Source organism: Monomorium pharaonis, chromosome 1 (assembly GCF_013373865.1).
Source record: "Monomorium pharaonis isolate MP-MQ-018 chromosome 1, ASM1337386v2, whole genome shotgun sequence".
In the NCBI taxonomy this organism is placed as follows: Eukaryota; Metazoa; Arthropoda; class Insecta; order Hymenoptera; family Formicidae; genus Monomorium; species Monomorium pharaonis.
The window spans coordinates 36,505,691-36,517,727 of NC_050467.1; the positions used below are offsets into that span (position 1 = coordinate 36,505,691).

Sequence of the window (12,037 nt, forward strand, 5' to 3'; positions counted from 1 at the left end):
GGTCGAAAACGCCATAATACAACTCAATGGACAATGGACTATAAATGGCTGACTATGCAAAGAGGGAAGGTTTCCTCCCCCGTTAACACATATTTTGATAGCACACATCTACTTATATCGGCCGATGCATAGAGATTTACTGCTAGACTACCAATTAGAAAATTTTATATTTAATTGGCCAATTGGCATTGTGAGCTCTTGGATCTTTCTCATGAAGAACTTATTAGCGCTATCTGTCCATCGACGGACCTGGTCGAAACCACAGACTTTTATAAAGCTGCCAATTGATGTAGCAAAAAAATCGCTGCGAATAGAGACCACGTGGTCATTCGCAGTTCGCTAACGAACAAACACTATTTGCTAGATTTTTTCAACTTTTAGCGAGAGTTTGCTAAAATCATAACGTTGAAATAAAGCGATAAAAAAATTGCAACATTATTTCAACAAACTTAAGTCATTAATCAAATTTATAGGTACTTTGTATATTTACCTATTTTATAAACACCTTTGCTAACTTAACTGTTAAAGACTTTAACCTTAAATATGAAGCAAATCTGTAGAATGTACCTTGATATATGAATTTAAAAATATAAGTTTTTACTACCCGGGAAAAATTTTTATATAAGAACATATATAAATATGTATAAAATATGTGACTATCAGGAGACATGATAGTAGCTTGCGTTAAGTGAAAGCGCAGTGCGAGATCGACCGTGTTCTTTACGCGAGTATGCAATTTGCGAGCATCCGAGATTATTGGATCTCAGAAACGGTTATGCAAACTTGGGATAAACACTAGTATCATCGGAACACTTTAGAGAGTCAATGCTTATCTAAAATTAAATAATTAATTAATTAATTAAACTTAGTAACATGTATATCTGAACGGTTGGAGATTATTATCTTTATATCACATGTGCGTCGAAAAGTGCCCTTTTTTTAACAGTTTTCCGTGTGAAAAGTAGTCAATCGCACACAGTAGGCTACTTTCGGCACGAAAAGATCATTCGTACGCGACGTGACGTCATCAGTGCCGAAAATGATAGTAAGATGTGCCGAAAGAACATCGTCGCACGGATTTTAACGTTATCTCTCAGCACACTTTGCACAACAACGTGCCATCATCAATGTCTTTCGCACACTGTGTTTAACGCCATTTCTCAGCGCACATAAAGAAGTTCTTGGAAATGCTTCAGCACCTTCGCAGAGCTAACCTCTCACAATAGTCTTTGTGAAATATCAGTCGTGGTCAGTCCTATTAACCAAAAATTTTTATAAATTTTAAACATGAATCAAAACGAGATCAATAGTGATAGCCCACTCACACCGGCAGAGATAGTGCAAACTGCTCAAAGCACAATCAAAAATCTTTTGCCACAAAAATCAAGAGAAAGATACACAAATGCCTATAACCAATTTATGGACTGGAAAGCTAAAAATAAAGCAAAATCATTCTCCGAAACTACAATCTTGGCATATCTAACAGAAATGTCACACACTCACAAGCCAACCACTTTGTGGGGAATTTACTCGATGCTGAAAACCACTCTGAACATCAACAATAATATTAATATTAACAATTATTAAAAAGTTATCTCGTTTCTAAAAAGGCAATCACAAGGATTTCAGTCCAAAAAATCAAAAGTTTTGACATCAGAAGACATTAGTAAATTTCTTAATGAAGCTCCTGACTATACCCAGCTAGCAAAATGACGCAAACTTTGCGCGAAGTTTGCCGTAAACTCGAGCAAACCTTTGCAACAAAATTACGACAAGGTGTGTCCGCATTAAGCTTAGCTTTTGCTGGGAAGGCTTGTTGTAAATAGTATGACGCATATTTTATGCAAATAACAGGGTAAAATTTGCTAGTAAAGCATAACAACAAATTTGCAGCAAGAACAAGGCAAACCTTGCTGTACACAATATGATAACAAATTTGTGGCAAGAATAGAGCAAACCTTGCTGTACATAGCATGATAGTAAATTTGTGGCAAAAACAAGGCAAACCTTGCTATGCACAATATGATAGCAAATTTGTGGCAAGAACAGAACAAATATTGTCGAAATTTAGATCAACAAAAATAAAATATTAGACTGATTAGTCCAATATCAAATGTGAATGGTGCAATCGTACTTGGTTCTCTGTTCTCGACGAGCCCCTTTTATTAATCCAGTAGGTAAATCTTTTTCACGAGAAATGCGCCATCTCGAGATAGATAGTAAAGTCACCCAGCTAGTTGACAGTGATTTTATTTTAATACGCGAAATCTGAAAGAACTGTTGAACAAATGATCTTAAATGAACAATTACGAATAAATAATTTTGAATGAATAATTAAAATTATTAAGCAACTACAACGAAACATATATTGAGATTCACATTCCCACAGTCTGGTGACTTCTTTGAGCAATCCCGCGTTCGCGTTAACATTGTTTTCTATTAATTTGGCAATAGTCTGAATGTGTCAACACCTAATTAAGGGGTTACACCAACCTAGCGGAAAAAAAATTCGATTTTTTTTTTATTACATTTTCTTGAAGCTTCAAGTTTCGAGAATATATCCTGAAAGTTTTATGTTGATATCTGAAAAAATGCCGGAATTACAGAGAGTTGAGTAAAACGGGATCGAGCGTTCAAGTGCTCGAATTGGAGCAATATCAACATAAATCGCCACTGGACGATGATGTGATTAAAGCCATTCGTCCAATATTTGAAAACAACTTTCTAGTGATAATTTACTGGAGAAATGCGTCGGTGGATTTACGCAAAACGTTAACGAAAGTTTGAACAATCTGATTTGGCGCATAGCGCCAAAAGTGCAGCACAGCGGTGCACACGTTGTGCAAATTGCTGCCAATATTGCTGCATACACATTTAATGAAGATGCTGCCGCATATTTATTAATGATAATAAAAGAATTGTGCTGCATATTGCGAAAATCAAGACCGAGCGCGCATCAATGTGGCCGAAGTACGAGCGCAGAAGGCGACGCGCGAAGAAAAGATTGCTCGCTGTCAACAAAAGTCTTCACAAAGCACTGCTGTTATTGATGTGGAAGGAATCTCATATGGCCCCAGAATTGTCGACTAGAGGTAAAGTGCAAAATTCGGCTATTAACAATAGTAGAACTAAACTTGAAACTTTAAACGCGTTTTTCTCAAAACATGGTTTTCAAAGTCGATGACCACCAGATCTCAAAAACTAATGGATGGATTGTTTTCAAATTTTTACACAATACTCTCAGAAACATTCTTTTGTCGGTGACGATCTATTTTTTTTTTAATCGGTCTTCATTAAAAAATAAAAAAATGAAAAGGACAAAAATTTTTCGTTTTTTTTTTTTAATTTTAACTTCAAATCATCGCCATTTTGTAACAAACGATAAAATCGACAATCGGCGATCGTCACCGACAAACCACTACTGTTAACTTAAAAACACCATTTTGTTTTTTTTTTAGATGGATCGTTTAGACGGGACAGTGGTCACCGCAAAATGCGTTTTTCCAAACCTCAATGTGTGTCGGCGGCCATATTTCTGCTTTCCGTCGCCATTGTTTAATAAAAAAATTTTTTTTATATTGTCGAAACATAAGTCAATAATCACCCAAAATTTCATTTAATTCCCACTACCCGTTTAGGAGGAATAAAATATCAAAGTTAGGCCTGTTTTTCGACCGTCTAGGTTGGTGTAACCCCTTAAGGCAGTTGAGTTCGCGTGCAGCCTATACATCTGTCTATTGACGGGTGTACACTAGATTAGCCTGACGGAGATGATCCCCCATGTGAGAGGAATGAACAGTAACCGCACAACGGTCGCTCCACATTTAGAGAATACCACTAGTTGTTAAATGTAAATCCGTTTCGCTAAATCAAATCAAACTAAACCATTTCAAACTAAATATTTAATTTACGATCGCTCATCTTCCATACACATCCCGATATCATTCCTACAATCTATACAAGGATCTTTTCTTTTTGTTTATCGCCTATGTCACTTCACAAATCAAGTAAGACGCTTAAATAGTAACAGCATTAACCATTCTTCAGACGTGGAGAATTTGGCTGGACTGGCAGCTCTACTCAACAATACAACAAGAAATATTCATCATAAGTTTTTGCAATCAATAAAGTAAATAATTTTCGTTCAGATTATATAATCAATTAAATCAATTAATTTCATAAATCGATCTGCCATTATTGAATGAATAAATGTTGACATAACTTATACCTTACCTGATTATCAATAATTTAATAACGTACTTATCTTCACTATTTTATTCAATCATTTCATATGCATACCTTGGCCTCACCTATTACATACCTTTTTGAATAATAAGAAGCATTGACTTATCCGTTACAAGGCCACTACATATGAATATGTGAGATAACACGATTATGAACAAACCGATTTTTCAGTTTGTTTCTCGCGTGGTAGATGTCAGGAGCGCCCCCCGCCTTTATGTATTGTGGACTAACCCAAGTCAGACGAACTATATCTGTGTAACACGTCTGTTGATCTCTTAATAAACATTTATATATTCACACAAATTGTCATTCTATCTGCATCATTACGATATCCACAACAATTAGCAGCAGACCATGGTCTCTAGAGGAAGCAGAAGGCAGGAACTGTGACGAATTCGACAATTGTGAGAAGAGAAGCGAGAAGATACACAAGAGGTTAAATTGCATAAAGATGGCGGAGAAGACGGCTCTACCCACTGTCCCATTATTAACAGGAGACAATTACTTCCACTGGCGAGTCAAAATGGAATCAGTCTTACAATTAAAAAGGCTGATATGTGTTCTTACAAGCGATCGGCCATCGGGAGATGAATAAGAAAAAGAAATAAGAAAAAGGAAAAAGAAGAGTGGGACGAAAAGAATGCCGATGCCATAGCATGCATCCGCTTATCGTTGAGCGACAACCACCCAGATAGCCAAGCGAGATTAAGCATATCGGGCAAATTAATGCACTGCATGTATGTTGTGAACTTGCTCACAATTTGCTGTCATTGTAATTTAACGTGGAACGAAGTTAACATCAGGAGAGTAAATAACCTTCATGAGTTTATAAAATTATAAGTGCATGCATTGAGGAATAATAAACTTGTCACATTGACAGCAATTGTGCATGCATGTTGACAACTTGCCGTCAGTTTGTTGAATTCTAATGTAGAATTTTACATGATGTCAGAACAACAGACAGTTTGAGGAAACACCTTGGCTTTAGTTTGATAAAATTAATAGGGAATAAGTGACAGCAAAATAACAACACGTTGCCTTTATTTGGCTATCTGGGCAGATATTACAATTCGCATGAAATAAACGCAAAACGATTGTGGAAGTCAATCCATGATACATACGCTGGTCCGGCCGAAGACAGAGCAATTGATGCCGGCGAGGAGTTGAGAAACATCAAGATGCAAAACAATGAGACAGCCTGCGAATATATAAGCCGTGCGAGGGGTCTTGCAGTAAAATGTACATCTGCAGGATTAAATATATCGAAACGGCAGCTAGTGTGGTCAGAGGACTACACAGCAAATTTGGTCAAATACGTGAGATACTGAAAACTCCACGGGAGAAAAAATTTGAAGAAATTCTTGAAATTCTCGTGAGAGTATTCTCGTTTTGCCGAATAGTTCTTTCACTGTTATCAATGTGGGCGATAGTGGCTTGCATTATTTTTATTTGGTTTTTTATTGAGTGTTTGTTTAATTTATGTGAGTCGTGTAATACGTTCGTTAATTAATTTTTCGTCGTTTGCGTCCATCATACCGAACAATGACTTTGCGACTGATCCTATCCCGTCGATTAATCCTCTTCAGTGTATTCTTGTATTGTATGTTGAGTTTATGCGTTCTATCAGTTTATTAGTTCTTTCACACCCTTTTGCAATAACGTTGTGTAGATTTTCGCATGTTTCTTTACCTATGACTGCTATCATCTTGCATAGATTATCTGTTTTGCGTACGTATTTTTCTACCTGTGTGAGTCGTTTTGATAGTGACGTCACGTCTATCTTGATGATCACCTTGCAGAAAGATTCAACCTGTATGTAATTATACAGGTACATAAAAATGTAGTCCTCTTAGTTTTTCAAAAATATATCCCTGGATGGTGCGTAAATTTTTCTATTTCATACGGCGCTTTCGTGCCCGGGTTTTCTGCGGAACTTAGCATCACCCAGATTATAAATCGGGAAAAACCGCTTATCAGAAGTAAACTGATATCCCGCTTATCAAACGTAAACTATTTTGCGGTGCCTTTGAAAAAACTTGATATGTTTTTGAAAACTTGATATGTTTTTATAAGGGGGTATTGATATAAAAAATGCTACTTTTTACCCCCTCCCTGTTTTAAGTGTTAGAGGGGGGGGCAACGTTGCATTAAACATGTTGCAACATGTTTCGCGATAACGTGATTGGCTCTCGATGATCACGTGATTTAAACGTTGGCAACGCTGTAATTTTATAAACGTCGGCAACGCTGTAATTTTATTGGGTGTGATGAGTGCTCCAGTTGAGACAAAGGATTAAAAAATTTGTGGAGGGGTGTACAATATAAGAAGAGTTCTGACAATGGTACCGCATCACTCGCGTGTTACAAGACGGACAGCAAAACTTCTCGTTTGCTCCTCAGTCGGTGGAAGACAGACTTCAAAAGCTTCCCGAAACGTACAGCATGAACTATTACGTTCCGATCCAACAGAACGAGGCGAATGATAAACCGTAAGTATTTTTTATAATTTTTAAAATTTTCTTCGTATTAATATCTTATATTTTTCTATAGCGAGCTATATTTTTTTTACAGAACATTATCGCAGCCGCGTTATACTCCACGCATCTTGGGTAGGAGATACGTCTTGACCGCCACGGCATACAAATACTTGGATATTGCAATCGGCGTGGGACCTATATCTTATGTGGAAATACTGCTTGGTGACAACAGGGGCAATCAAATAATTTTGCCATACGCAACATGGAAAACGTTTATAGATCGACGGGTGGATATTGAACGATTTGTGCGGTCAGCTTATTTTGACTGCACAACGATTTGTGCAGTATCTTCAAGATTTGCAGTTTGTGATCTGATTATAAAACTTGTAAAAATGCGCGATGAAAATATTATAAAGTTGGTGTTGCATGATAACTGCATGTACATGAAGCCGTCAACCTTACTGTTCCTATATGAACTTGAAGATTGTGTTGATTATGTATGTCATCAATTAGATCAACATACGTACAGCGTGAGCGATAAATATAAGAAGTTTATTACTATTTTGCGTCAAAATCATATTACTAATCAAAGCGACGCTGCAAAGTTATTACGCGAAAAATATGATAAAACATGTCTCGTAGAGTGTGAGCTAATTGCTTACGCTTTCGATAATATTGTATATGATGCTTTATATGACAAGTAAAATGTGTAAAGAAAACCAGTCTTGTAAACTGTAAGCTAATTACGTTGTGAATCATATTGTACGTTATGCTTTATATAACAAAATAAATGTATAAAAATGATATTGTTTGAATTATTTTTTCCTATATAGTTTTAAGTTAAAAATTGTATACATAAAACGAGATGGGGAAAAAGGGAAATATGAGGGGGTAAAAGAATGTAAAAATGGATACGATATATATTTTTTATTCTTAGACCACCAATTAAACAGCTTAAATACATTTTGTAAAGCACAGTTGTTCACATGATTCTGACATCGTAAAGTGTACATAATGTCCAACTTGTTTAGAGGTTCTATGTCTTCGTAATGCGTCTCGATATTCTCGACGTAAGCTTCCTGTCTCGCCTCGTCCAGAAGCAAATAACGCAACCATTCTCGTTTCTCACATCCCTTGACGTACACGAGAATTTCATCATCGGTTGCGGTTGTACCCATTACCGCCTTTGTAATCAAACTCCTAGCCATGCTGTGTGGAATTAATCCATCCTCCCATGATATTCCATGATGATTCACTTTCAATCATGCCACCTGACATCTTTCTGCCTTGGTAAGGTATTCCCATGGATAAGTGGGTGTAAACAAGTAGTGAGTGAGTTCAAATCCATCTTTGAGAGAGGCAAATTCCTTAACGATAAATTTTCCTCCAACGATGAAACCTTGCAGGTCTACGAACGTTGGTACAAGCATGACAGCTGTCGTTGAGAATACTGTGATTGACTTCGATGCGTCGTAGAGTTATATGTTGTCTTATCTCCCTCTCCTTTAATGTACAACGTTGTTAGGTGATTTTGCGCACAACGTTTGTCAACGGGTTGTACTGAACCACGCGGTCGTGTATGATGAGGCAGTACGCGGTGGTATTCATCGACACATTCTCTTTGCATTCAAATTCTATGCGCACGTCCACGGTTGCGCTCTTGATCGATTTATTTTGTCGAGAGCAATCGATGATTACGAATGGACCGTTAAGTAGAAAAGTTGAAGTGGTGAGGTTTGGCTCGAGATACTCGTATCCATAATAACCCTTGCAGAAACGCGCGTACATGTCGTACAGAATCGCCCATTTATTTTTATCGAAATCCAAGTTCATATCGTCGTATGGATAACATTCCGAGTTCAGATACAGTTTCACGTTTGTCAATTTGCAATGATCGAATCGGCTTAAATCCTCGGACACAATGTTCTTTCGACCCGTCTGCAGAGCAAAGATAACATATCGCTTCGACGGCTTCTCAAGCTGAGTAGCGGTCTTGATGGTCCACGAATGCTTAGTTGTTTGCTGCAATAGTGGAAACTCGTACAGATCCCACGAACGAAAAGCCATGCTCAGGTACCGTCCGCTCTCCAGAGTACGACAACTTATGTATCTCGTTCAGCAGTACGTGAGGCATGCGCCATTGTATCTTGAATATATCAATCGTGGATTCCAACTCCGAACTTCCCATTAGACTGTTGTTATCGTTACGCGCGCGTATTAAAATTAACTCGTGACGAGCGTTGATCACCACGCGTCTGTAATCCTCGCAAAACCCCAACAACATGTTGAGTGGTACGCAATAATTAAAGTATCCATTCACGTCCCAACCCGAAATCCATCCTGCGTTCCTCAGAATCACGTTTTTGTCTGACGACACAGTTGCATAGTTTTTCAGTGTGCTGGTTATTCCAACATTTCTGTTGCGATCAATTTCTACACCGTCGAGTTTGTATCGAATCTCATCGAACATGAACGCGACACAATTATTTCCCAGTACCACCGAAAATCCCTCGGCTGGTTTGTTTATTGTCACTTTTCCCTCGATGTATAGAAAACTTTTGAACGGCAATGTGTACAGATCCTGTTGGTGTATGGGTATTCGTATCTCGTCGCTGTGCCCGAACGTTGTGTTGGCAAACGGATTGTACGTATGAGTCTCGATCTTGACGATGCGATCATCGAAAATCGGCTCGTCTCCGATGTTTAGAATGTCAGTCATCGTTATCAGACGTTTCGCACCGCGAATCCCAGAGATTGTAAAAATTTAACGTTTGACGCGTTGAGCTTCTTTTTCTCGGGACAACAGGATGATTGAACATTATTAAACGTTGTCGCAAGAGTATCGGGTGATTGTTGGAATGTTGGCACTGGTGTGGAGATAATGTTATCTTTCGCGCGCTGCGATGTGTTTAGCACGAGCATCTCACGTTCGCGTTATTGTTGCAACCGTCGTCGCACGTGCAGTCTGACGGTGATTTCTTCTCCTCGAAAATCAAGCAATCGTCCGTTCTGATCGACGGCGCGTATTGTCAGATCCGTAATGCACCGCACGATGATTGGCAGATAAATGATTTGTGTGGGCCTTTCCGATATCTTATATCCTGGTGGCACGCTCGGTGAAAACTCATGTATCGTGTGTACACTCTTATTGTTGCTGTACGCGCCCGCGGTCACGTTGCATTCCACGCGAATAATGTTCACGTTCATTATGTTGATCGACACGTCCGATTCGTGCCATTTTCGCGGTAGCAGTACACCACGCTTTGGTGAGAATCCTAGCAGCGATCCTATGTTGTTGGGTTTACCAAAATGTATACTGTAGGCGCATTTGATCTCACATCTCATTGTATTGTAGTTGGCGCGAAGCGTTATCGGATACTCCCCATCATTATCATCATCGTTGCCCCCACGCGTAACGTCACCGGAATGAGTTCCATCGTGTTGCGGACGTTTTCGTGAAATTGTGCGTTTCAAAAATTCGTTTATAGCTCGCAGTTCGTAGGATCCCTCGGGAATCGTAATCTCCGTGTTATCCTTGTCAAAGTAAAACGTATTGTTTGAGGCATTCACGTTCGGTATCGTGTTATAGGTTTCAAAAATCGTTAAACCGAGCTCATAATCATCGTCGCTCAAATCTATAGCTGGAGAATAGTGTGCCGCGAGAACGCTGCTCTTGCCGCTCAGGGTAAACGTCAGCGACATGATGGTGGTGAAATACTGAGTTTTTGCGGTACTAGTTCAGCTTTTTAAATTTACACGCGTTGAAGAAACTGCAGGCAGAGTTGTCCACAAATGCTCTGATCGTACGTTTGATAGGACGTTCGATTATACTCAATCGTTATCACCCCGTCCCCAAAGTATCGTACTAGTTCTCTAGGTGGTCGAAGATTGCCGAAACTATCGAAATACGCGACGTGGTTACCCCTCTTTGCGTACGCCAGTGAGTGCCGGGGCCCGTCGTATCGTCCAAATTTATGATACCACTCTCGTTTAGACGCGCACCACTCGTCGGTAACGCGTTACGCATAAAAACACCTCTGAAATATGGAATACGCGCGCGTTTTGCTAGTTGCGTCAATTGCACGTTCGTCGTCGCACCTGTGGGTAGTGTTAATGTTTCTTCGACGTTTTTTTCTTCTTCTGTACACCTTTTCCATGTTTGTACGGGGCGAGATACAGTCCTCGCCCGCGTTTGTATGGGGCGAGATATAAGCCGTGACCTTCCATCGCGCGATTGTGACGCTGTAACTCCTCGAACTGACGTCGCGCGGCTTTGTTGTCGTTCACCGCCTTTGCCACACCAGCCGCTCCACCAATCAAGGATCCGAGTGCACCCAATATTGGTAAAATCGGTAATGCACCACCTCGTTTTGCAGCCTGAAGTATGCGTTTTTTTTTCGTCGATTTTTTCGTTGAATTCTTCTTCATACCCATACCAATCTTCGTCTTGGCTTTCATGGCTGCCCAGACAGCAGCAGCTGCTGCTCTTTCCCCGAGAGGTGAATCTTTCGCGATTACCCGTTTTAGCGCTTTGTCCGCGAGTATCTTGTCCGCCGCGTGTCTGTCGATGAGCTCGTTGCTCTGGGAGTACGCAATGTCGTGTTCGCGACACGCCGCGTCGAGCGGATTTATACCTTGATCACCTCTGGCCAATCGTTTTTTCAGCCGAGTACCCGGACCGCAAAACTGGTAACCGGGAATATGTAATTCGAAAGGAAGAGCGTTTATCGCGCGATTCAGCAGTTGACCACAACCGCGTTTTACCGTTGCGACAGCCGGCATTCGACACAATTTTTGATCAACGGCGCGGATCCGTCGATGTGCGTCCGCTGCCACGGTTGATTGTAATGCTCGTAGCAACGACGATAGCTTCGAACCTCTAGATCAGCCCTTATATGTTCCGGAAGCCTGTCCCACACGTGTTCGATGTAGTTGCCACACACGCGTAGCAAAATAGGTTTTGGCACGAATTCTAACTGCTCGGCGCTCAATTCGAGTATATCGGAGGGGTGTGACAGTATAAGATACGTGTTTGATACTGAGCGATGCGTGATTTTACACGCCTATAAATAGCCTCAGATCGCAACATGTTTCGTTCTGAATAAAGAAAAAAATATATAGAGAGATGTTAAACATGAAACGGTTATACATATACGTAAGGATGTTTAAAACGTGAAATGAACGTAAGAAGTACGTGAACGAACGTGGAAAGTACGTGAACGAACGTGAAACGAACATAAGAAGTACGTAAACGAACGTGGAAAGTACGTGAACAAACGTGAAACGAACATAAGAAACACGTAAACGAACGTGGA

At 39.8% G+C, this 12,037-nt stretch overlaps 1 protein-coding gene across 1 annotated transcript; it reads right to left on the bottom strand.

Annotated features, from left to right (window-relative positions):
* Positions 1-8,243: 8,243 nt before the first annotated feature.
* Positions 8,244-9,441, bottom strand: LOC118647252. Its single transcript, XM_036291760.1, has 2 exons — positions 8,800-9,441; positions 8,244-8,744 (listed from the first exon to the last, which is right to left on the bottom strand). The coding sequence occupies exons 1-2, from the start codon at positions 9,439-9,441 to the stop codon at positions 8,244-8,246; spliced, it is 1,143 nt and encodes a 380-aa protein (XP_036147653.1).
* Between the last annotated feature and the right edge of the window lie 2,596 nt (positions 9,442-12,037).